The sequence below is a fragment of the Strongylocentrotus purpuratus genome, unplaced genomic scaffold (genome assembly GCF_000002235.5).
Source record: "Strongylocentrotus purpuratus isolate Spur 01 unplaced genomic scaffold, Spur_5.0 spur5_scaffold_1, whole genome shotgun sequence".
NCBI classification, from domain to species: Eukaryota; Metazoa; Echinodermata; class Echinoidea; order Camarodonta; family Strongylocentrotidae; genus Strongylocentrotus; species Strongylocentrotus purpuratus.
The window spans coordinates 11,952,824-11,976,398 of record NW_022145594.1 but is presented as its reverse complement, the minus strand read 5'-3'; the positions used below and the strand labels follow the sequence as shown (position 1 = coordinate 11,976,398).

Genomic DNA, 23,575 nt, shown 5'->3' with positions numbered 1-23,575 from the left:
AACAATCGGGACGGATTTTTATGCCACATGTTCATATACACTGTCGCTCATATAGTTGGAATATTTTTTGTTTACCCCAATTTATTTATGGAATTATTTTGACAATGATTTATTCCTAATAGCTCTAGATAATGGTATACATTCTCAGATTTTATTGAATAATAATTTGCCAGTGTTTGTTTTGCGTTACTGCTAAAGCATGTGTATGCTACTATGCTTATCAACTAGGGGACCTACGCCCTTAAGTCATAAATGACAGTAATGTGGATTAATGCCCCACAAAAGGGCACTAATATGGCACATCGACACGGTTTTGATCCCGGGGCTTCACATAAATTATCAATAATTCATTTAATTCCCCCCGGTCCCCAGCACTAATTTGTTTTGGGCTTAAAGGGGGCGGATTGAACATTCCTTTTTTAACACCCCATCCCCCCCCCCCTTGATCAAGGGGGGGGGGGCAAATTTTGATTTTTGTTTTAAAATGGTAAAATTACGTTACCATCTTTTTTTTTCTCTCCTGTTTTTAGCCAGGGGCCGGGCCCTTTGTCGCCCCCCCCTCCTCCGTGGATCCGCACCCGCTTTAACTGAATGATATTGTCATAATTATAACCTTATCCCTACAACTGAGCTGGTTTTAGTTCATAAATAGTCCTTTGAGTTGGCTTGTGGGTTCAATATTTTGTATGCAGCCATCGGACTGTTTAAAAAAATAAACCACCAGGTGCAAACATTATTATCTAGTTACCTCTTCTTCCGGGGGCATAGCAAGAATATATCAAAATGGGGGGGGGGGGGGGGGGCGGTGGATCACTGATGGATGTAATATGTCATAAATGCAAGTTTACCCAAATCAAAATGAAAAAGTGGTCGAGACCATCGAAAGTAACAGGTTCATTCATTTTTTTTTTTTTGTCTTTGGTTATTTTCCTGCAGTCACACACATCATTTGTTTTTGTATAAGGACAAAGGCAAGCGTTTTATTAAGTTGTTTGCTTTTATTATTTGTTTGCTTTTATTATTTGTGTCCCGGTACCGCAGGCTCTCATATGCTTATTGGTGCTGTTGTTGTCGTCGTCGTCGTCGTCGTCGTTACTTGTATTTGTTTCAAACTACTGTATTCCTTTCCTCTTTAATTTTTCTTATATAGTTTTTAAAATATTTTTTAGTAATGTCATAATCACCAGAGGGCAGCGTTTCACGAAACCTTCGAAGTTCATTGTGTTGCTACTGGTCCAGTTTAACAACGCATTATTAATTCATAAGCGTTCTACAGTGGGATAGGCCATATTGGTGAACGGTTTCGTAAAACAATGCCCAGTATATACACTCCATCTTTCATTTATATTTCATTTATCAAAATGCATTCTTTTGTCTCCGATCCCTCCCCCCCCCCCCCCCCCCCCCCCCCCCGGTAAAAAAAATCACCTCATTCTACATTTCCTGTCACGTGAGGGAGACATTTCATTTTCCGCGGGCCTACTAAAAATAAATAAAATAGTCTAGATCTATAATCGTTTTCGATTCCTTTTGAAATTGTTGCTTTCTTCTATTATTGTGAAGGGAAATCTGTTCAGACCATCACTTCTTACTCATTTTACGACATTGGTGAGTTATTTTGTCACTGGTTTCTGTCTAGCTTATTTTGTTCAATTCAATTTCAAATGGATTGGTAGGGTACAGCCCCACACGTAGTTATTTGTGTAAGCAGTAAGTGGATGCCAGTCCTTTGCCCCTCCAAACAAAATTTAAATTGTGTCGATAGCGTCACTCGATTATTTTTACTTTTGATCATGTCGTTTGTTATATGAATTAGATCGAGAAGTATATTGTTGATTTTGTAAGTACAAAAAAGCATAGGTCTACCGTCTAGAGTCTAGATTAAACCGCCTAGATCCGCCCCTGCAATTCAAGTGCAACATCCTTGGTGATCTTCTTCTAAATATTGATTTACAGGTCGAGTTACATTATTTGCTGGTCTTTTAGAATAACCAGATTTCAGAGGATTCACACTTTTCACAACGAAAAACTTCTCCATGTTTCAGTCCTTGCGCAGTCGTCTCCAGCTCCAGCAGATATTTGGCGTCAGCGTGCACACCGGTACTACTGTCTACTGGCACAGTATATCCTCTGCAGACGGCTGCACTGCGAGCTTCCGTTGTTTGCATCGGTGATAGGCCTACTCATAGAATCACCCCCGTGAGCAACCTGACGGGGGCGATTATGGAGCTCACGAGGGGGAATCGCCCACCGCCCCCGTGTATTTTGAGCGCTGGCTGTACATATGTACATTTGAGTGATTTCAAGTACGGTGTTCGGTGTTGGTTTTGGTGTTGAGAACGCGGAAAGGATGCTGAACCGAGCTCCAAGACCGACGGTCAGATTAGAAGGACGATACCGATCACGCATGTGTGTTATCGATGATGTCCTACTCAGATTACTCTGAGAATCAGAAAATCCAATAAATTACATCATATCAAATATTGAATGTAAAGTCATATTAAAAAGTCAATAGATAAAATATATTTCTGTTGAAAAACATATAGGTCTATATAGCTCCCATGATTTGTTTGTGTTTTTACTTTACAATAGATTTTTAAAATTTTACCTTGGCATGATCGTGAGATTCATCATTCATGCCAGATGTCCGTATAGTTACCTGCAGTATACACCAACACCGAACTTGAAATTATGAATTTCTCAATCCCTTGGGGCTGGTGTTGGTGAATGGAAAAAATTACACGTAAATCGTCAACACCAACCGCGATACTCGGTTCAGCAGACGACATTCAACACCAGCCCTCAACACAGACTACCGGAAATACGTCATATTTCCCCGAGGTCAATCCCAACACCAGCCTGATTTCAAGTTCGGTGTTGTGGCTGGTGTTGCTGTTCCCACAACACCAACACCAGCTTTCAACACCGAACTTGAAATTACTTAGTGAGTTTAAGCGCTCCAATTGGCCGATCCGCTCGAGTGGCTTCGAATTTAAGTGAGAGAGGGCCTACTTAACCTAAACACAACTTAAGTTAAATGGCAATGTCAGTAATAATATTACGTCACACTAAGAAGATTTGAGTTTGACATGTCATGCTTTAAACAGGTGACGCACTTCACACATAACTGACGCACACTTGAAATTGCACACACATAAAATGAAATAGAAAAATCAAAGAAAATTCAGAATAAATTTCTATATTGGTTTTTCGCTGGCTGTCATTTGCTCAATGTTATAAGATATTGGTGCAAGGAGAAAGCTTGCAATTTTCCGTTTAGTCTGATACCAAAATCATGATATTTCTGTCTAACCTTCTATTTGTTACAATTTTTTTTCAGCATCCTTAAAAGGTTAGGAACAGTGTATTTCACTTTACTTTAAGCCTTACATAACTTTTTTTAAAGTTTGAAAAATTGTCATTTTAGTCATATTTAAGGTACAAACTTGCAAGTTGTCTGAAATGTTCGTTGATTTTTCTATTTTATGTGTGTACCTATGCTGAGTGTGCGTCAGTTATGTGTGAAGTGCCTGTTTAAAGCATGACATGTGAGTGCGTTATGTAATATTGTATATTGGCATGCCCATTGCACTAAGTTAAGTAGGCCCTCTCTCAATTAAATTCGAAGCCACTCGGCAGGGCATTTTCTAAATGTACAGCGCTCAATGTGTAAAGTTTTACATTCCCAGTGTTCTCATCATAATATTGAATTGCACTATTATAGTTGAATTTTGACCTTTCACCTATAACACACCCACAGGACCAGGACGATGGGAGTGCTTCAGCGATTGGACTCTGCCCTCGACTTTGAGGGGATTGGCATCCCTACGTCTGTCCTAGCCAGCTTCCTGGGCTGGTTCTCCCTCTACTGTGTCCTGTGCTTGACCAACTCCAAACGAAGCTATGAGTGGCATTGTCGGGTGGTCACCAGTGTGCATGCGATCATCATCTCAACGCTAAGCTACATCTTTGGGATGTACTACAATCCCTGGTTCATTACAAATCCAGGTGAGACATAATGATAATCATCATCATAATGATAATAATACTATAATATGAGGAGGAGGAGGAGGAGGAGGAGGAGGAGGAGGAGGAGGAGGAGGAAGGGGAAGAGGAAGGAGGAAGGAGGAGGAGGAGGAGGAGGAAGAAGAAGAGGAGGAAGAGGAAGAGGAGGAAGAGGAAGAGGAAGAGGAAGAAGAGGAAGAGGAAGAAGAGGAGGAGGAGGAGGAGGAGGAGGAGGAGGAGGAGGAGGAGAAGAAGAAGAAGAAGAAGAAGAAGAAGAAGAAGAAGAAGAGGAAGAGAAAGTAGAGGAGGAAGAGGAGGAGGAGAAAGAAGAAGAAGAGGCCCTTTGTTATTCCAGGTCAAGAATTTTTTGTTATTTTTGTTGTTGATAATTTTATACAGAGTACAAGCTGTGAAAATATATTTATTTTTGTCAAATCTGGCTCTGACGATCGATCAAGTTAATTTCCTTTAATTTTTTTGTTAATGTTGCACAGCTGGACGAAACAACAATCTCGAGATACTGACCCTCGTGATCTGTATGGGGTATTTCCTCTTTGATTTCTGCTGGTGTATCTGGTTCCAAGAGGAATTCTTCATGATCATACATCATTTCTTGACCCTCGTCTGCATCACCGCCTCGCTCATCATGGGGATATCGGGCACGGAGGTCGGAGCGGCCATCTTTGGGTCGGAGGTCAGCAATCCCATGTTGCAGGTATGGATGATTCTACTTCCTGGTCATAAAGTTTTTTTAATGTGTCTCAAGAGTTCTGTTGTTTGTTTTTTCTTCCCATAACTCTTCTTTCTTTGTCATTTCTTCTTATCATACGGCTACCCAAATTTTTATGAAGTACTGTACATGTATCATGATTTATGAAGTATATGTATCATGATTTCAGAGAATATCTATTTGTCCCAGCTTCCGGGTCTTGCACCATGGTCATTTTTACATTTGTATCTTGCTTGCTTGGGTGTATAGTTTTCATTCATTATGTATTAAGTGGTCTGGATTAGTTGCTCTTGAGCTGAAATATTTTGCAATAAAATAAACCATGTATATCACATGTCCACAGGCGAGATACTTCATGCGTGAGATAGATTGATGGAAAATAAAATAAACCACATATGTATCATATTTCCACAGGCGAGATACTTCATGCGTGAGACCGGCCGCACCAAGACCCTGGTCTATGAAATAAACGACCTTGCCTTCATCGTGACGTTCTTCATTTGCCGTATGGGGATCGGTTCCTTCTTCCTCTACTCCTATCTCCGGCACCCCACGCCCCTCTTAATCTTCCGGATTGGCTCCGTGGGGCTGTACATCGTCAGCTTAATCTTCATGTACAGTATAGCTCGCTTTGCAGTCAGGAAGTATAGGAATTTCTTCATGAGATTGGTACGGGCAGAGAGGAAGGAAGGAGCCAAGATGACGAACGGGAATGCCCCTAAAGAGGTCATTGGAGCTCAGGTCACAGGGGTCACAGAAGGTCAGGTCACAAGGGTCACTGAAGGTCGGGTCACAGGGGTCACGGAAGGTCGGGTCACAGGGGTCACGGAAGGTCAGGTCAAAGGGGTCACTAAAGGTCAGGTCAAAGGGGTCACGGAAGGTCGGGGGAACGGGCATGCCAACAATCATGAGCATACAGATTAGTATTTATATGGATCAATTCTTTGGCATTGCTCAATGTGCAATGGTAGAAAAAACAAGGCATACTGTGTGTGTTTTGTGTTGAGAACCACAAAGGCATTAAAGTGTACCAAATTACCAATCACCCAAAATAAATTATGTTTTATATGTCAGTCCATGTTGTAGTTCAATGCCTAATTTCAAAATATGGGTTTCAAAAGGTATTTCTGTAAAGAGATATTGCAAATCTAAATACATTCATGGCTAAAAATACAGTGGTTTATGAGTACACTACTCGGGGCACTGTACACACTTGCAAGAAATAGTGCCCGGTTCCCCGTGCTCCATTTTATCTAAATCTTAAAATTTGTTCATACTTCTAAATTTCTGTTAGCCCATGGAATACAGGGTGATTAGGTTGACTTTTATAAATTCTAGGAGTTTCTAGCTCTACACAATTTGTTTTTAAAGGTGATTGGTACACTTCAAATCATTGTTAAAGGGTATGCACATATACATGTACACGTAGACGTAGTTAATACTCTTCTGGTTCTATGATGACACAACAGACACTACTAGTTTCACCTGCAGTTGTTTAGTATTGACCGTCCATAGAGTAATATGGAAGGAATTATCTACATACAAATATCAACTCTATTTTTGATAGACATTATCATTGATGAATTTGAAATTATCCACTTCTGATGACAGGATGAGAGCCTAAACCAAAGCGGCGGTGTAACATGAAGCTTAGAAATTGATTCTTGCAATTGATTTATTGATCTTACAATCAATTGATTGTATCTACATGTATTGATACATAGCACCTGTATGAGTCAATTGCTAATTGATCGTTGTGTTATTAAAGGGTCCTGTATGACCTAACTTGTGTAGCTACTGGACCAACAGGCCACTAAGCCAACAATCTGGCGCATGGGCTATGGAGCTCCTGAGCTGTCAGTCTTGTCCATTGTACAGGGTTGATGCTGTGACAGGTGTCTTTCATTCAATCATCCATTTTTTTGTCCTGTAATGAAAACTCTTTGATGTAACTATCGACTAATGGCTCTTTCTTGGATCACAATATGAGTCAATGGTCATATAAAAAAGAGTTGAAATTTTCCAATGAAAATAGATAGATAATAGATATATTGGACTCATTGCCTGTAAGTTCCCGTGTTTTGCTTTCATGGTCAATTTTGGTTAGGATTTGAAAGAGAGAAATTGAAAAAAGAACAAAATATCAACTCTATTTTGATAAAATATTTATACTTGCCAAATGTAAACATCAATGCAAATCATATGTACTTTTGGTAATAGTGGATCATGTGATATAGATAATATACATCTTCATATATACAGCAGCTCAAACTGAACATGTATTTATGTTAATAATGAAGCGCCCTTATGCCCACTGGACGTCTGTGCAGTTTTAATACCAGTAGGTATTTATATTTTTCAAAGCAAAGGAAGCCATTTTCTATATGTATTTTCATGGCAAGATTGCAGTGTATTTTTGACATCTCATTTTGAATTTGCAATTTTAAACAAATATGTTGCCTGTCGAGGTATGATTAGAAGATGATATTCTTAAGCAGATTTTTATTGATTAATTTATCAATTTATTTATCCATCTATTTGTTTGTTCAGTTATTTTTTTATTTTTTTATTTTTTTATTTTTTTATTTTTTTATTTTTCTCTTCTCCTGACCTAGTAATCTGTACACATCATCTGCAGAAAATTACTATGTAGTAATAGTATATTGCGCAATCATGTTGATCATCTAAATAGAATAAGGGCCAAAACATGTTCAGCTACACTTTAATGTGTTTTCAAAAGGAGAACTCCACCCTGATATTAAGTTGGTAAACTGCTTGTGAATGAGTATAAGGAGCAAACAATGGACTCTCACTGTGCCACAGTTGACTTTTGTCCCATGTACATTGTACAAGATACTGCCAACAATGTGACGGTTTTAGGTTTTGACCCTCAGCAAATGAAGAGTTAACATGCTTCATTTACACATTCCATTTCCTTCGTAGACTGCCTCCTTTGTTTCTAGTGTTTCTCTAGGTGTTTATGACCAATTCAAACTGAAATATATTTAAATGACCATGTAAACTTCTCAATTTCACCTTCTCTTAATACTTACCATCTAACCTATATTTCAACATTGAATAGATTGGTTTTAAAAATTGTATATGTTTTTTTTTAAAGCAAAGTATGACTGGTTTACAATCAGGTTTGCCAGTGATTCTGCGTGTTGTGTGCGTTTTGGTGGTATAATAATATGGGAATTATGGTAAGAGTTGATTTGGGAAATTTGCCTTGGTTTTCATCACTATTGAAAATAATTGTATCTTATATTCTTGATAGAGAGTATTATCACAGGGAATAAAGGGGTAAGTTTGATGTGTTTGCAGAGCTTTATTTTGTAAAACAATGAGTCTTGTGGATTTTAGTGTTTAAAAGGTAGTGTACATGTATGACTGCATGTGAAATACAACTCTGACCTCTATTTGTGTGATATCAAACATGACAAATGCTTTAAAAGGGGTACATCTTTATACCTGTGCTCGTAATTCTTGTAAGGTTTGTAATTAATTGAAAGGTGAAAAGATTTCCCATTTAAATTACAAATAGCATTTAATATGAAACTTGCCTCATATGTATACATCTCAATACCAACTCTGAAATATGTTTGAATTATGGTAGCCCTCTGTCGTAATGTACCGTAACCAAATTGAATGCATAAGTATTTGTGACGTGCCTCTATGTAAATTATTTCATTCCCCTGTTACAAATTCTTGTATCTCAATAGTCGGTATACTTTAGTTTCTGATTGGTGGGAACATTATGTAATGCCCTTCCAAGCAAGATGTAATAGTAATACCATAAAGAATTGGCATGCATAAAACGTGAATATTGCAAGGAGTCAAGATTCGCGAAAGCTAAATTCCCCGAAAAGTTTAATAATACAATGCATTGAATGCCAGTACCATACTAAACAGTATATTTGTCGAAGTAAGTTGACTCTTACAATTGTATGTCTGATATATATATATATTTTTGTGGATTGCAATTCACAAAAGTTTCATGCCACAAAAAGAGGCCGTTGGCTTCAGTTCGCAAAAATCTTGGGTCACAAAAGTGTCTCCTTTTACAGTTACCGGCGGTAATGCAATTTGCATTCTGACTACCAGAATTGAAATACCAACAATTATTCGTAACTGGTGAATGAAATGAGTTGTAACAAGGCACAAAGATGTATGCATTCAATTTTACAGTTACCGGTACGTTATGGAAATGGCCTATCAGTATTAAATTTACATGGCAGAACCCATGTAAAATGTTTTTAAAAATTGTAATATCTTAACTGTTTAAGTATGTGAAGAATAACATACCGGTAGTCCAAGGAATGATTATTTGAATTTTATTTAATTTTCTTTTATCACTTAGTGGACACATTTTGCCAGCCATATTAGACTGGATATTTCAATAGTACTTTAGGTTTGGGCCTTTAAGTACCCTACACGTATTTCTGTTGAATGAACTTATAATATCTTTTCACTGCATGATGCATTGCAAATTGTTAAAGTGTTTTTCTTTCAATGCATGTTCCATCCAAGTATTTCAAATTATGTGTTCGCTTCTATTTATTAATGTATTATGCAGCTCATTTATTTTCTTTGTACTACTTGAAAACTACAGGTGTATTTTATGCATGATTTATAAATATTGTATTGTATCTCTTTTGTTTTGTATTTAATGGCAGCTGCAATAGATTGTGTCACATAACTCAAGCACTCATTGTAACTCTATGCATAGTGGTCACAATAATGGGTGGTGGTTGGTGGTGGTTATTTTACCTGACTGCTAAGCAACCCGACGGCTTGAGGTCCTCTCCGAGGGACCTGGTAATTAGGATTAATGCCTCACCAAAGGGCACCTATTTGTACCCAGCACTTAAATGCACCCATGCACTTAAAGCCTCATTGTACTCCGTATCTCTGTGTATTGTATCATAATTCATTAACACCGGTTTGGGTTGAATTAGCAATCAATGTGTGTACAGGGGTGTTTCACAAAGACTAAGATTGACTTTAAGTTGGACTTAACTATGACAGGCCATTCATGCCACTGGTTGCTCTCACCATTATGATCTTTAGATAACATTCTTGTCAATAATGAATTATTAAAAATGTTAATTCTGTAGATTTGTGACAATGATTTGTACGTCCCTTGAGAGACCAATGCCAGTCAATGGTGAGAGCAAACAGTGGCATGTCGAATGGCCACTTAAAGTCAATCTTAGTATTTGTGAAACACCCCCCCCCCCCCCACCCCCCCCCCGGTCTATCAGGCAGCGAAACTTGTTGTCTAGCCGGAAAATACTTCAAGGGTGAGGGAAATGTTATTATGATGAGAATTCCTTATGGCGGTAGGTTCAGGGCACAGTTAATTCAAAATACCTGTCGATTCAAAAAGTGATGTCCACTATTGGTGATTAACAATAGCTTCGGGGCAAATGCCCAAATGGTGTCAAATTGTCCCAAAATTAAAGCACCAAATACGTATATGAATTTCCTACAATGTCTACAAGTCAACTAGTTTTTGAAACCTGTAGTACAATTACCCATATTTGCACTTGGAATAGTTACAAAGATTATTATTATTTATTAATAGAGAAAGTTACCTGTTGTAGGATGATTTTATACCAAACCCATTGTTTTTCATGGGTTCTTTTCTTTGATAAACTAATGCATTGCTAATTTTATGAGTTACATTTTTTAATTTAAATGTAGTATTAGAGCTTGCCATAATAGATATCAACTCATTTATCTATTGTAACAAATCATTTTCACTGTGATAACTTATTAATGCTGTTGTCATTTAACAAAATGTCAATGAATCATTTATTTTATTGAATTATCAAATATGAATACAGAATAACTGTCACCCATCTTCTCTGTAATAAGGCAAATGTTTGTTTTTTTCCCGAGTTATAATTAATACTGAATATGAAAATAATTGTTTGGAATGAACATTTTCACAGGAGTCTTTAAGTACTTAATTTACCCAGTATATGGACAACCACCTGTGAAATAAAATAAAATTCATGTTTAAGCATTTATGGATGATCATACAAATAAAGGCAGTTTCATGGAAATGTTCAGATATTTCTTTATCAGGTGAAAAAAAAGTTATTATAAAGCCAGCCATGCGCTATCACACTATTTTCTGCCTTGTTGACTTGTGAAGTGTGATGGATAGTACTTGTTTTACAAAATTATTGATACTTCATGAAAAAGGTTTATAACATTATATCATAAGTATAGTCTATAGGCCAAAGCAATGGATTAGTTGATTGATTAGTTGATTGATTAGTTGATTGATTGGTTGACTGACTGATTGGTTAGTAAGTTGATTGATTGGTTGGTTAATTAATAAATTATTGATTGGATGGTTGATTGATTGATTGAATGATTGATTGGTTGACTGACTGATTGGTTAGTAAGTTGATTGATTGGTTGGTTAATTGATTAATTTATTTATTGATTTGGTTGATTGATTGATTGATAAATTATTGATTGGATGATTGATTGAATGATTGGATGGTTGATTGAATGATTGATTTATTGATTGATTGATAAATTATTGATTGAGTGGTTCATTGATTGGTTCATTGATATAACTATTTATTCATTTATTATTATATTAAGATGATCACAACTGTTTTCGAGAAATCATATCAAGAGTAATTGCAATATATCTCATAGATATCATATTCGGATTACAATATGTGCCATTTGTTCATTATTTGTAGATTTTGTACAACAGGTTTGCCAAGATTGTACTGTGGTTTATAATACATTATAATTTATAATCATGAATTAATCACTGTTAGTGTTTATTGTGAGGCATGTTCTGTTTCAAAGGGTGATATACAAAATGGGTCTTAATTTAATAGTGAGGAAAACTGAATCTTTCTCTCGTCGTTCATTCTTTTTCATCTTCTTCTTCTTTTTCGTCAATGTCATCTTCTTCTTCTAATTCTTCTTCTTTTCCTAATTCTTCTTCGTCTTCTCCTTCTTCTTCTTCTTCTTCTTCTTCTTCTTTTTCTTCTTCTTCTCCTTCTTCTTCTTCTTCTTCTTCTTCTTCTTCTTCTTCTTCTTCTTCTTCTTCTTCTTCTTCTTCTTCTTCTTCTTCTTTTTCTTCTTCTTCTTCTTCTTCTTCTTCTTCTTCTTCTTCTTCTTCTTCTTCTTCTTCTTCTTCTTCTTCTTCTTCTTCTTCTTCTCCTTCTTCTGCTGCTGCTACTTCTTCCATAGTAATAACAACAATGATAGTACTACTTCCTTTTGTTAGCATATAGGCCTATGCTTCACGAAAACAACTCATTGAAAGAATTAAAGCTTTAGTGTGAAATTATTATTCATTTATTTGGGGTCTGGAATCATGTGTAAAAGTACAAACTACAATGTAAATCATTACAATAGTCATCCGAAACTGCATGAAGTGTCTGTAATTCTCGGGTGACCTCTACACCTAAAAAGTTGCGATTCTGAAGAGAAGTTCACAAAAGCAACCCCATATATAGACCTAGGAGGGATTATTCCAGTTTGCACGCTATGCATGTATTATTACGCCATATAGCCAGGTCAATGAGTTGATGGATTGCATGCATTGTTTGAGCGCGTTAGAGAGGGTCTTCCATACCCCTTCGTCCAAGCGCGTAGCCAGGATTTCATTTTAGGGGGGGCGGTAGTGAGCACGCGAAGCGTGCGAATCACTTAAAGAGCGCGCGAAGCGCGCTCCCTAGGGGGGTGGGTGCAGGGAGGGGGGAGTTTCCCCCCCTCCCGCGCGAAGCGCAGAAGCTTTGAAAGAAGACGATTCGTTGTACCCTGCACGACTCATAATCCTTGTCTGAATTCAGTCCCTCCCCCCTCTCGCGCGAAGCTTTGACGTTTCATTAAAATATTAGAGAAAAGAAACGATTCGTTGTACCTAATTTCCCGACTCTTAATCCTTATCTGTACTCAGTCTCCCTCCCGCGCGAAGCGCGGAAGCTTTGAAAGATGACGATTCGTTGTCCCTTTCTCGACTGAATCCTTGTCTGAATTTAGTCCCTCCCGGCCCCCTCTCACGCGAAGCTTTGACGTTTTATTAAATTGTTAGAGAAAGAAGACGATTCGTTGTACCTTTCTCGACTCTAAATCCTTGTCTGAATTCTGTTCCCCCCCCCCCCCCCCTCTCGTGCGAAGTTTTGACGTTTCATTTAATTATTAGAGAAAGAAGACGATTCGTTGTTCCTTTCCCGACCCTTAATCATTGTCTGAAGTCTGTTCCCCCCCCCCCCTCTCGTGCGAAGTTTTGACGTTTCATTAAATTATTAGAGAAAGAAGATGATTCGTTGTACCTTTCCCGACCCTTAATCCTAAATTTGAACTCAGTTCCCCCCTTCCCGCGCGAAGCGCGGAAGCTTTGACGATTCGTTGTACCGTTCTCGACTCCTCTTCCCTTTTTCTTCCTACGTCTTCCTTTTTTTTCTTCTCCTCTTTCTCTCTCTTTTTTTTTTTGGCCGTCGTTTTGGGGGGGGGGCGACCGCCCCCACCGCCCCCCCCCTGGCTACGCGCCTGCCTTCGTCCTTGAATCAACTCTCTCTACATCGTATTCGTCGAAACTTGGAAAAACATTTTGTAATTTGAATTTGTCATTATTTTGTTTCCTTTTTATAACCTTTTTTTTTAACAAAGCCAATCCAATATGTAAAATATAAATCTTGAATGTGTTTACCACTAAGTTTTAACTTCCGTAATATTATGTTTGAGCGAGTTGTCAAAAAAAAGTCGAATCTGTTAGGGCGATTTTTCGGAGCAAGTCGAAATCGGTTCGCCTAATTCGCCATCTTGGTGAGTGAAGATCGGTGGTCATCCATAACGTCGTTTCTCATGGTTTCGATCATTTTGATCACATTTTATCGAAGATGCCATCTTGTTCATATCTCTACTGCCGTAATTCAACGAAGAATTACAAGACAGCAGACGGCCGAAAGCTTTCTTTTCATAAGTGAGTTTTTTACCTTTAAGCTTTGCGTTGAGAGTTGAGAACTCGCGATTTATCATGCTGCATGCTGGCGCTTGCCGTTGAAGTCGACAGGCAACACACCACACAGCCTTCCCTGCTGGCCTGGGCTGCACCGAGGCCAAGCATGCTTACCCACGCCTGCGCCTGACCTGGCCTGGTCGCGCTCGCGCTCTGCTTGTCGACATGCCAGCGGCTTTGCTTAATAACCGTCCGTGACATCCTCCTCCAGCTTTTCCACTGGCACTGTCAAGTTTATAAAGTTATTACTAGAGGTCTGGGCTAGTTAGTTTATAACCTTACTAATAATCTAGAAGTCTAGATCTTTAAATTACGTACTGGGCTCTCATGCATGCTCTTGAATCAAAATTCAATTCAAATGAACTGTGTGTGAGTGATGTGTATGAAGTGAGTGTTAAAAAAACTTGCAAGTTGCACATGTGATGTTGCAAGTATTTAAATTAGCTACATATGGGGTGTTGCGTGTTGTTAGGTGTCCGGACCAGTAGCATACGCAGGGTTTTTTCAGGGGGGGGGGGGGGTTAAATTTGAAAATCGCGCCCAAAATTTTGCAACAACTGCTGCTGAATAAGCTGGGGGGGGGGGGGGAGGGGAGGTCCAGTTTTTGAGGAAAATTTTTGCAACAACTCAGCCGTTTGCTGAATAAGGGGGGAGGGGGGGGGGTAAGACTAAGAGCACATGTAAAAAAAAATGGGGGTCCCGGAAATTGGAAAATTAAGCCGACTGATATTTCGTTCAGTGAGGGGCCGGGGGGGGGGGGTGGGATCATTTTCATAACTTTACGATGTAGATGAAGACTATTAATTATATCAGTGGAGTACAAGTAGATCTAGTTGTTCTGCTGATACATGTAAGTCTGGCTTCACTGACCGCCTCTACTCTACATTGTTAAATCTTTCATTGATTTCTCTCTAGCATCAACATGTACCCGTTCAAATCACCATTGTGAATAAAGAATGAAAGATGAATTTGCTTTGCTTTTGTTTGAATTTTCTCCATTTAGGTTTCCTCGTGTAGATAGAATTCGAGAATTTTGGCTTGAAAACCTCCGTAGGGACAGCTGTGAGGCGAAGTTTGAGCCCAATTCTAGAGCTGTGCTCTGTTCAGAACACTTCACGGATAGCTGCTTTGATGATAAATCCACCAAGTATCCTAGACTTAAAAATGGTGCTGTCCCAACATTGTTTCTTCGAGAGGGATCTATGAAGGTAGGACGGAACAAAATCTTTAATTTAGGAAATCTCATTAAAGAAACAGTATATTGAGTACACAAATCACAAAGTATTTATCATGATGACGAACAGTAAATTATCATTTATACAAGAAACGAGTACAAAAAAAATTGTTTTAGTAACATGAAACCATATGAACATCATGTGCCTTTCAAGTAATTGAAAGAAGGAGAAACTAGAAGGAGAGAGAGATGTTAAATTGTGTACAGAGTCTATAGTCTTTATTGTTTTGAATAGCTTTTGTAGATTTCCCCCAAAAAAACTCCTTTCTGTTCTTGAGCAAGGCATTTTACCTTCATTGCTTCACTCCAAAGTCCACCCAGGGCCCTGTTTCATAGAACAAGATATCAATAACAAGTTACAAGCTACTGTTATAAGCTACTGAAGTCATGGCATCTGATTGGCTGAGAGCAAATTTGTAATAGAAATTTAGCATTCGTTATTGATAACAAGTTTATGACACAGGGCCCAGGGTGGAGTGGAGCAAACCGTATCCAGACACCTACCCCCTGGACATCCACCCCCCCCCCCCAGTCAACTACCCCCTAGGACAATTACCACCTAGGGCAACCACCCTCTAGGACGACTACCCCCCTCCCCCCCCAGGACGACTAACCCCAGACAACTCCCCCCTAGGACAACTATCACCCCCCCCCCCCCAGACAACTACCCATTTGGATAGTTGTCCGGGGGTACCGGTAGTTGTCCTAGAGGATGGTTGTCGTAGGGGGTAGTGTCCGGGGGGGGGGGGGGGGGGTAGTTCAGGGGTAGTTGTCCTAGGGGGTAGTTATCCATGGGGGTAGTTGTCCTAGGGGCTAGTTGTCCAGGGAGTAGTTGTCCTAGGGGGTAGTTGTCCTAGGGGGAAGTTGACTGGGGGTGGATGTCAGGGGATAGGTGTCCTAGAACCGGAGGAAACATCCTTGTGATTAGATTAGCATGTGTGGGCCCTTGAAAAAAGTGATGGGATGGAATGGCAGAGGAGTAAAGAGTGTGTGACTGAGGGTACATGTTATGCACCCGATTTGGTCAGTTTCATTATAACCATAGTACTTTTAATATGAGAAACATCATTATTGTTATGAATATTATTAGTAGTATCGTTCTTATTTTTTATATTTTTTAAAATCATTATTAGTATCCTAATTCTCATTTTATTGATCCATTCTAATAATAACTCATTATTGATGTTATCAATTTATTTAATTTATTTTTTATTTTGTGTGTATTCATGAAGAAAGTGGAACATGAGAATGAGGAAGAGGAGGAATCGAGCGACGAGGAGCGCGAGAGCTGGAGCGGATGGCACAGCTGGCCAAACAAGGGGGGGTCGACAGAGGAAGATGATGGACAGAAGGACGATGGATCCAAGGGACTAGAGGAACTGGAAGAGCTGATGGAGGAGGAGGAGGAAGAAGAAGAAGAAGAGGGGGATTTGAACGAGGAAAGAGACTGGATTGAAGACTCGGAAGGAGAAGACGGAGATGGGAAGGGGGCATCGGAGGACAGGACCAAGACCGAGCGGACAGAGACAGCGGTGCCAAGCCCCCCGGAGGAGGGGGGTGGAACAGAGACAGGGATAGGGACTGATTTACTCCATAAAGCTCAAGACTGTGTTCAAGGACATGATAGAATTACTCTTGATAACGTTACAATGGTAAGTAAATTTAAAGCCGCACTGTACTACTTGTAACTACTTGCTCCTTCTATATAGAAAACTTCCCCAATTGGTGTCTGTTGGTCCCCCATGATCCTCTTTTTCTTATGTTAACTGAGAGCTGAGTTTATGAGATAGCCACATGTCACAGTGACCTCGCTGGCTGGTCTAATCCCTTCTGGCTGAACTAGTACAGCTGGCCTTTAATAATTTATGCTGTATTCATTCATCTTCTTTATCCAGGGGAGGGGGGGGGGGAAGTGTTTCACAAAGACTAAGATCAACTTTAAGTTGGACTTAACTATGGCAGGCCGTTCATGCCACTAGTTCCTCTAACCATTCCTGGCATTGGTTTCTCAAGGGACGTACAAATATTGGTCACAAATCTACAGAACTTACCTGTTTTGATAGTTCATTATTGAAGAAAACAAATATTATGTAAAGATAATCACTGAGAGACCGATGGAGGGAGCAACCAGTGGCATGAACGGCCAGCCATAGTTAAGTCCAAATTAAAGTTGATCTTGGTCTTTGTGAAACACCCATCTGGGTGGTTTATTCAGTGAATAAACAATGGCGGTGTACATCAGAACCCTGCTTACAAAAGCAAATGAAAATGTGACGTAAACAAATGGACTAAAATAGTGAAACATGACAACAACAAATGTGAACCGGCCAGCTTGACCACTGATGGATCAATGTGTCACCTAACAGCCTTGTTTCATGGCAATCGAGTCCAAGTAGAGGTGTTACGGTCCAGTGGATAAATCTGCAGACTGTGAACCACAAGGTACAGGGTTCGATTCCCTGCCCCAACACTAACATTCTTTGGCAATACGTTAATCTACATGTAGGTGAGGTAAGTGGGTACCTTGTAGGATATTTCCTTGAAATGCACTGTGCGCTGATAACGGCTGCCAGAGCTAAAGCTAGGGTGATAATTTCCAAAGCTTGTTGGAAGGCATACATGTACATGTAGGTTCGAGTCCCGCCGCTGCACTAATGTCCTTTGGCAAGACATTGATCTACATTTGCCACACTCCACCCAGGTGAAGTAAATGGGTACCTAGTAGGAATTTATTCCTTGAAACGCAGCGCGCGTAACATCTGCACTGCTAAAGCCAGGGTAATTATGCCGCATTATTGTAGAGCGCTTAGAGACTTCTGACAAAGTAAGTGTTAGGCGCTATATAAGCACTGTAATTATTATTATATCAGATGTGTGATGCGCTAAACAAGAACGGAATATTGTTTTCCAAGCTCACTCTACTTTGTGCCCATACTGGTCAAAAGATATTTGCACACACTGTATAAGTTACAATTTAAAGTGTTTTGTAAAAGCCGATTGGCCCCACCCAGTTTTGTTTCATTTAACGTAGGAGAGAAATCCTTAGGCCTATTTACCAAAGGAAAAAACAAAGATTAAAGTAGTACATGTTTAACCATTTTTTAAAAGAAAATATATTCAACCTCATTCCACCTTTGTTGTTGCCCTTGGCTGTACAGGACTCCACGTTGACATCAGTGAGAATCGGCAACAAGAAGATGGTCTCTATGACCTTCCAAGATATCCTCAACTCTCTCGTCCCGACACAACAGATAGATTCCTCAAAAGTGCCTAAAGACAGCAATCCTACCTCCAATAAGGTCAAAGGTCACCCAGACAAAGGTCATCAGGACACGGGTTTTGATTTGCAAGGCTGGAAAACTGTCCAAGGGAAGGGAACAGGCGGATCTCGCAAGGCAACGAAACGATCGATCATCACCCCAGAATTCAAGGAATCGCTAACACGTCAGAACAAGGCTGCGCAGAAGACCAAGGATAAAGACACCACGAAGAACCGAAAGGACAAGCATATGGTCATCTCCATCTACCGGAAGAACACCATGATGCGGATCATATCCTCCAAGGATCTGCCGTACCTCTGTGGTGATTGCGGGTTGGCGTTCACTCACGCGTTTGTGCTGAAAAACCATGTTGAAGCGAAACACGGCTATTCTGAGCCCCCAGAGATAAAGGCAAATGGTGAAATACTGTCACAGGTAATTATATCTAGTAAATGAAGCATTATATAGCTAAGTTCATTCCCAGAGTTGGTCATTGTTAAAGGATGATGAAAATAATATTCCTCACATTTAAAAAAGAAAATTCTCTGAAGGTTTCACAACTAATCAGTTTTCACTTAGCCTTTTTTTATAGAAAAGTTGCAGCACTCAACAATTTTAAAATTTTTTTCAACCAAAATTAACAAAATGCTTTACCCAGGCGAGTAGGCAACATCATTATAAACAATGAGAACAGTAGTAGCAACAGCATTACGGAATGCATTTGTTTTGGATCTTCACCTCATTACTTTTTTTTCCCCACAAGGTCAAAATTAACGTCTGAAAGTCATTGAACTGCTCAGACATTAAAGGCCCACTGCACTACTTGTAGCTACTTGCAGTGGCGGATCCAGGGGGGGGGGGGGGGGCCGAGGGGCCCGGGCCCCCCCCCCCCCCCCCTTGAGAAAAAAAATCGTGTAAAATCACGTGATTTTTACCTTTTTGGGGGGTTGGGCCCCCCCCCCCCCCCCCCCCCTGGCGCTCAAGGGGGGGGGGGTGCAAATTGAAATTTTTTTTGAGGATCAAAAAAAAAAAATTGGGTCCGGGATGGTCCGGGACGGTCCGGGACATATATGGGACTGTAGCTTAAAAGCATCACACTTTTTTTGAACAAAACATCCCGGACCATCCCGGATCACCCCAGACCATGGTCCGGAGTGGTCCGTGCTCGTCCGTGCTGGTCCGGCTTTATATGGGACTGGATGGGTTTAAATGTATTAATGACTTTTAACAGTATGGGCTGGGAATAAGCCAGTTCACAGTAGCAGTCTGAGCATGAGCAGATAAAGGTCATTGCAGAACAAATTGTGAAATACACGGAGACGAAATACTGGATACTTGCTCATGAAAGTTATGTAATAATTATTCATTCATGCACAAGCAGTGTACTCCATGATACACAGGTGGAAGTATTCTCTGAAAAGGGGAAACAAAGGCTATTTATGTAGCACCTCCATCGCTGTAGGATTGATTATTTCAAAATGTACAAAGTGGACCTTTTCATGTTTTGAAGATCTGTGGATATTTGGGGTCATTGCAGCCATGTGCTATCCGTGAACTGGTCTATTGTCACATGGGTGACATTACATTTGTATTTAAAGAGAGTGTAATATAAAAGATTTCTTTGCATAATCTTATAATGCATTTCTTTTCTTTTCTTTTTTCTATGAAGGTCGTCATTCATCGAGACTTCGAAAAGAAGAACCTCAAAACCAAAACCCAGGTCAAAGAACTGCAAGAAAAGTATGCTAAAACAGAGTCCGTCAATGGCAACAGAGAGAGTGAACCTGCAGAACAATGGTTCCAGAAGGTTGATAAGTCAACCGGCTCCTTGTCCGATTCTGATTGTGATGGCGCATTACCAGTTGGCACTGATGGTGGTGATGACAGTGTCGACTGCAGTGTAGTTGAGGGTGCAGATTCATTTCAGAGGACTTCATCCAAAAAGAAGAAGCGCAAGCCAAACAGGAAACCAAAGACTGACGTTGCCGGAAACGTTATTTCGCAGAAAAAAAACAGAGACAGGTGCCATAGGTGTCATAGGTATTTTAAAAGTCGATTCGAATGCAAGCAGCATATAGCTGAAATGCATGGTGAGTTCTCCTCACAGGAAGTGGCTCAGGCAAGCTGGAACAAGACAACGGCTGGTTCATCGACCATGGAGGTGCTCAAGTGCATCTACTGTGAGACCTTCTTCACCAGCAGGGAAAATGCTGGAGGACACCTGAACAAGCACTGCGGTGTGGACGATATCAAGTGTGACATCTGTACAGAAGCCATTAAGTTGTGGAATGAAGGAAGGAACATGGAGCTGGAGAAGCTGCATGAGAAATATGACGGCCTTAAAGACGAGGGGCAGGATGGAGATGAGGGTAGGAAGGAGGAGACTGCAGGCGGCGAGGGGGAGACTGCAGGCGGCGAGGGAGCTACTGGAGATGATGCTAGGAAAGATGACGAAGGATCTTCTGTAAACAATGACGGGAAAGAAAAGCCAGATGCTGACGACCTCATCAGGCAGTCTCTGGAACGAGCCAAGACACTCTCAAGCAAGCATTTCATCATTGCCAAATGCTTTGAATGTAATGAGGAATTCTTTCTACGGCATCATCTGGTCAACCATTACAGAGTGCATGAGAAGTTCACCTGCAAGGAATGTGGAAAGGAATTCAAGACGATGACAGACTACCAGGAGCACCTGGATGAAGTGCACAAGATCGGTTTATGCTCCTGTCCTTACTGCCCAAAGAAGTTCCCTTCTCTAGGAAAACTAAATTTTCATATGCTGGGTCACCTTGGGTTGTTTCAGTGCATTTTGTGTGGGGCAACCTTGATGTCCAAGCAGTCCCTAGAGATGCATATCAGAGGGGCGGTCAGCGATCCATACCATAAGTTCCGGGTCGGTGGCGAACGCCTCACATACTCCTCATCCAATCCATTCCTTGGTGCAAGTCAGAATGAAAATCATCGTGGTGGCTTTCGTCGCCGGAACAAGACAAAAGAGATTTCTTGTAAGTTTTGTGATCGCAAATTTGGCTACATCCATGGTCTACGTAAGCATATGCGATTCCTACACCCCAAGGAGGAGGTGCCTATGAAAGGAGACGGCTTTTGCTGCGAGCGATGCGGCATTGTCCTGGCATCGAAACAGTCCTTCAAGGCTCACCTGCAGACGCATCAAGAGAAAACTATTTCTTGCCCTGAGTCAGGCTGTGAGGCCATGTTCACCACAAAAATGAACCTAAAGTCCCATTTGAGAACCCATGGTCAAGCATCCTGGTCAAAAAGATTCAAATGCGACATTTGTGGAGGGTCATACAAAACACAGGTGTACCTTGATATGCATATGAAATGCCATAGTGGGCATGTGCCATATGCCTGTTCGTATTGTGGGAAGACCTTCCGCAACGTCACCCACATGGTTTACCACGAGAGGCGCATGCACACCGGCCAGCTGGATCATACATGTGAACTCTGTGGTAAAGGCTTTGCAGACCCGTCAACGCTGAAGGTCCACAGCAAAACCCATTCGACCCACAGGCCCTTTTTATGTGACATCTGCTCCAAGGGCTTCCCCACCGAACTGTACCTCCGAGCTCACAGACGAGTCCATACCAAGCCCTTCAAGTGTTCCCAGTGCAGCGAAGGTTTCTCACAGCAAGGCGCAAGAAGGAACCATCTCCGAAAGGTCCACGGTATCGAGACGCCAGTCGTAAAAAGCAAATCCAGAATTTCTGCTCAAAGCGAGACCAATCCACCAGGTGAGTTCAGTCCTCAGATGTCAGAAGCTTCCGTACAGGATATAGAGGAAACAGAAATGATGGTCATTAGCGATAATAATGAAGTCGGTTCATCAGAGATCATTGACAAAATTCTAGCAGCCATTCTCTGAAGTAAACTCAAACTGCAAAGACAAATACAGACTCGAGGAATGTTCATTTCTTTAAAACTTTTCTGTACAAAGTATTGTACAACCAAAAAAATTTTGCAAACTTTAACCCTATTTAGCCCGGGGGGGGCTTGAGAAGCCCCCCCCCTCGACATTTTTCGCGATAATTTTTTAACGCAAGAAAATCTTGCACTGAAATTTTGTGACTTTTTTCTTTCGAGTCTTGCGCAACTTTTGAAAGAAATTTTTCGAAAATCGGACCTACCATTACAAAGTCACGTGTCCTTTTGTCTTCGCATGTCAGCCCGAAAATCGCTCATTTTTGTGATTTGTGTACAAAACATATGGAAATCTCATTTTTCAAATAAAGAGGTAAAACATTGGTTATTTGGTCTTGTTTAGATTTTAGGTGTTTATTTTGGGGTCAAAATAGTTGAATTATAGTTGGAAATGAAATAAAACAACAAAAACAATAAAATACATAAGTTAAAAAAACAAAGAAATACATAAGAAATTATCAAAACAATAGATATCTTAAGGAATAACCCTGGTTTTTCAAATTTTTGTGTTGTATTATTATTCCAAATGGTCTAACAAATATATGTAGTGAGAAAGAATGCTTAAATATGAATAATGTCTGATTTATGGGCAAAAATGTTAATTTAATGACCTTATTTGCATAAATTACCATAAATATGCAAATGAGTGAATTTTTCAAAAAAATTGAAATTACCATAGTATTCTATACACTTCACTTGACATGTATGCAAATTTTCGCGGCGATCGGGCGTTTCACGGCCGAGATCACAGGGGGGGGCCTGAGAAGCCCCCCCCTGGGCTATGCAGTTTCAAAATAGCCCGGGCTAAATAGGGTTAAGTGCTTAAGATTTTTCATTCCGTGAAATAATCACTTCACAAGAGACAACATACAGTGTTTTCTCGAATAATTGAGTAACCTTCTCCCAGAAAACAGTCTGTCAAAGAAAAGCTATCAAAGTGTTAAAGCGAAGGAAATGCAAAAATTAATCTGATTGTTGGCTAGCAGGCCCGTAGCTTAATTTCTGACAGCTGTAGTAGCTATTAGGTTGACAAAAAATTTGTAGTTAATAGCATTGATGGCATAGTGAACAACTGAACATGTGTTGAAGGGTCTCACTGTTATAGAATATTGTCTTGAGTTATCTAACTTTTTGTTCATCTGCCCAACCAAGGTGATGTTTGAGACATGATTTTCTGGGATTGCCCCTGGGTAATAGGTCCCTCATTTTCGTTATCTGATACCTTGATAGGGCCGAGTTATTTTGGTGCTTTTTGTCAAGCTGCACCTGAATGGTGGGGGACCTAGGACCCGTTTCACAAAGCCTTTTTTCAATGACAAATGACAAAAATCAGTGACAAATCTGCTGATAACCAATCAGAAGCAAGGATTTCAGTAGCTTATAACAGAAACTGTCATTTG

The 23,575-nt window shown here is 40.2% G+C and overlaps 2 protein-coding genes across 2 annotated transcripts; both read left to right on the top strand.

The window, feature by feature from the left end:
- Window positions 1-1,507: 1,507 nt before the first annotated feature.
- LOC100888428 (TLC domain-containing protein 5) lies at window positions 1,508-5,975 on the top strand. Its single transcript, XM_030977695.1, has 4 exons — window positions 1,508-1,608; window positions 3,761-4,008; window positions 4,500-4,720; window positions 5,150-5,975. Exons 2-4 carry the CDS (start codon window positions 3,771-3,773, stop codon window positions 5,657-5,659), a joined length of 969 nt encoding a protein of 322 aa, XP_030833555.1. The 5' UTR covers window positions 1,508-1,608; window positions 3,761-3,770; the 3' UTR covers window positions 5,660-5,975.
- Window positions 5,976-13,519: 7,544 nt separating this feature from the next.
- Window positions 13,520-22,219, top strand: LOC100888504 (zinc finger protein 184). The gene is made up of 5 exons (XM_030977694.1): window positions 13,520-13,703; window positions 14,743-14,947; window positions 16,206-16,625; window positions 18,132-18,668; window positions 19,903-22,219. Exons 1-5 carry the CDS (start codon window positions 13,621-13,623, stop codon window positions 22,117-22,119), a joined length of 3,462 nt encoding a protein of 1,153 aa, XP_030833554.1. The 5' UTR covers window positions 13,520-13,620; the 3' UTR covers window positions 22,120-22,219.
- The last annotated feature ends 1,356 nt before the right edge of the window (window positions 22,220-23,575 follow it).

Bases quoted from the DNA above. Each gene is read 5' to 3' on its own strand.
- LOC100888428 (XM_030977695.1), top strand. From the start codon at position 3,771: ATGGGAGTGCTTCAGCGATTGGACTCTGCCCTCGACTTTGAGGGGATT. The intron at 4,009-4,499 runs GTGAGACATAAT...AATGTTGCACAG, and splicing joins CTGGTTCATTACAAATCCAG to CTGGACGAAACAACAATCTC. The intron at 4,721-5,149 runs GTATGGATGATT...ATATTTCCACAG, and splicing joins TCAGCAATCCCATGTTGCAG to GCGAGATACTTCATGCGTGA.
- LOC100888504 (XM_030977694.1), top strand. From the start codon at position 13,621: ATGCCATCTTGTTCATATCTCTACTGCCGTAATTCAACGAAGAATTAC. The intron at 14,948-16,205 runs GTAGGACGGAAC...GTATTCATGAAG, and splicing joins TTCGAGAGGGATCTATGAAG to AAAGTGGAACATGAGAATGA. The intron at 18,669-19,902 runs GTAATTATATCT...TTTTCTATGAAG, and splicing joins ATGGTGAAATACTGTCACAG to GTCGTCATTCATCGAGACTT.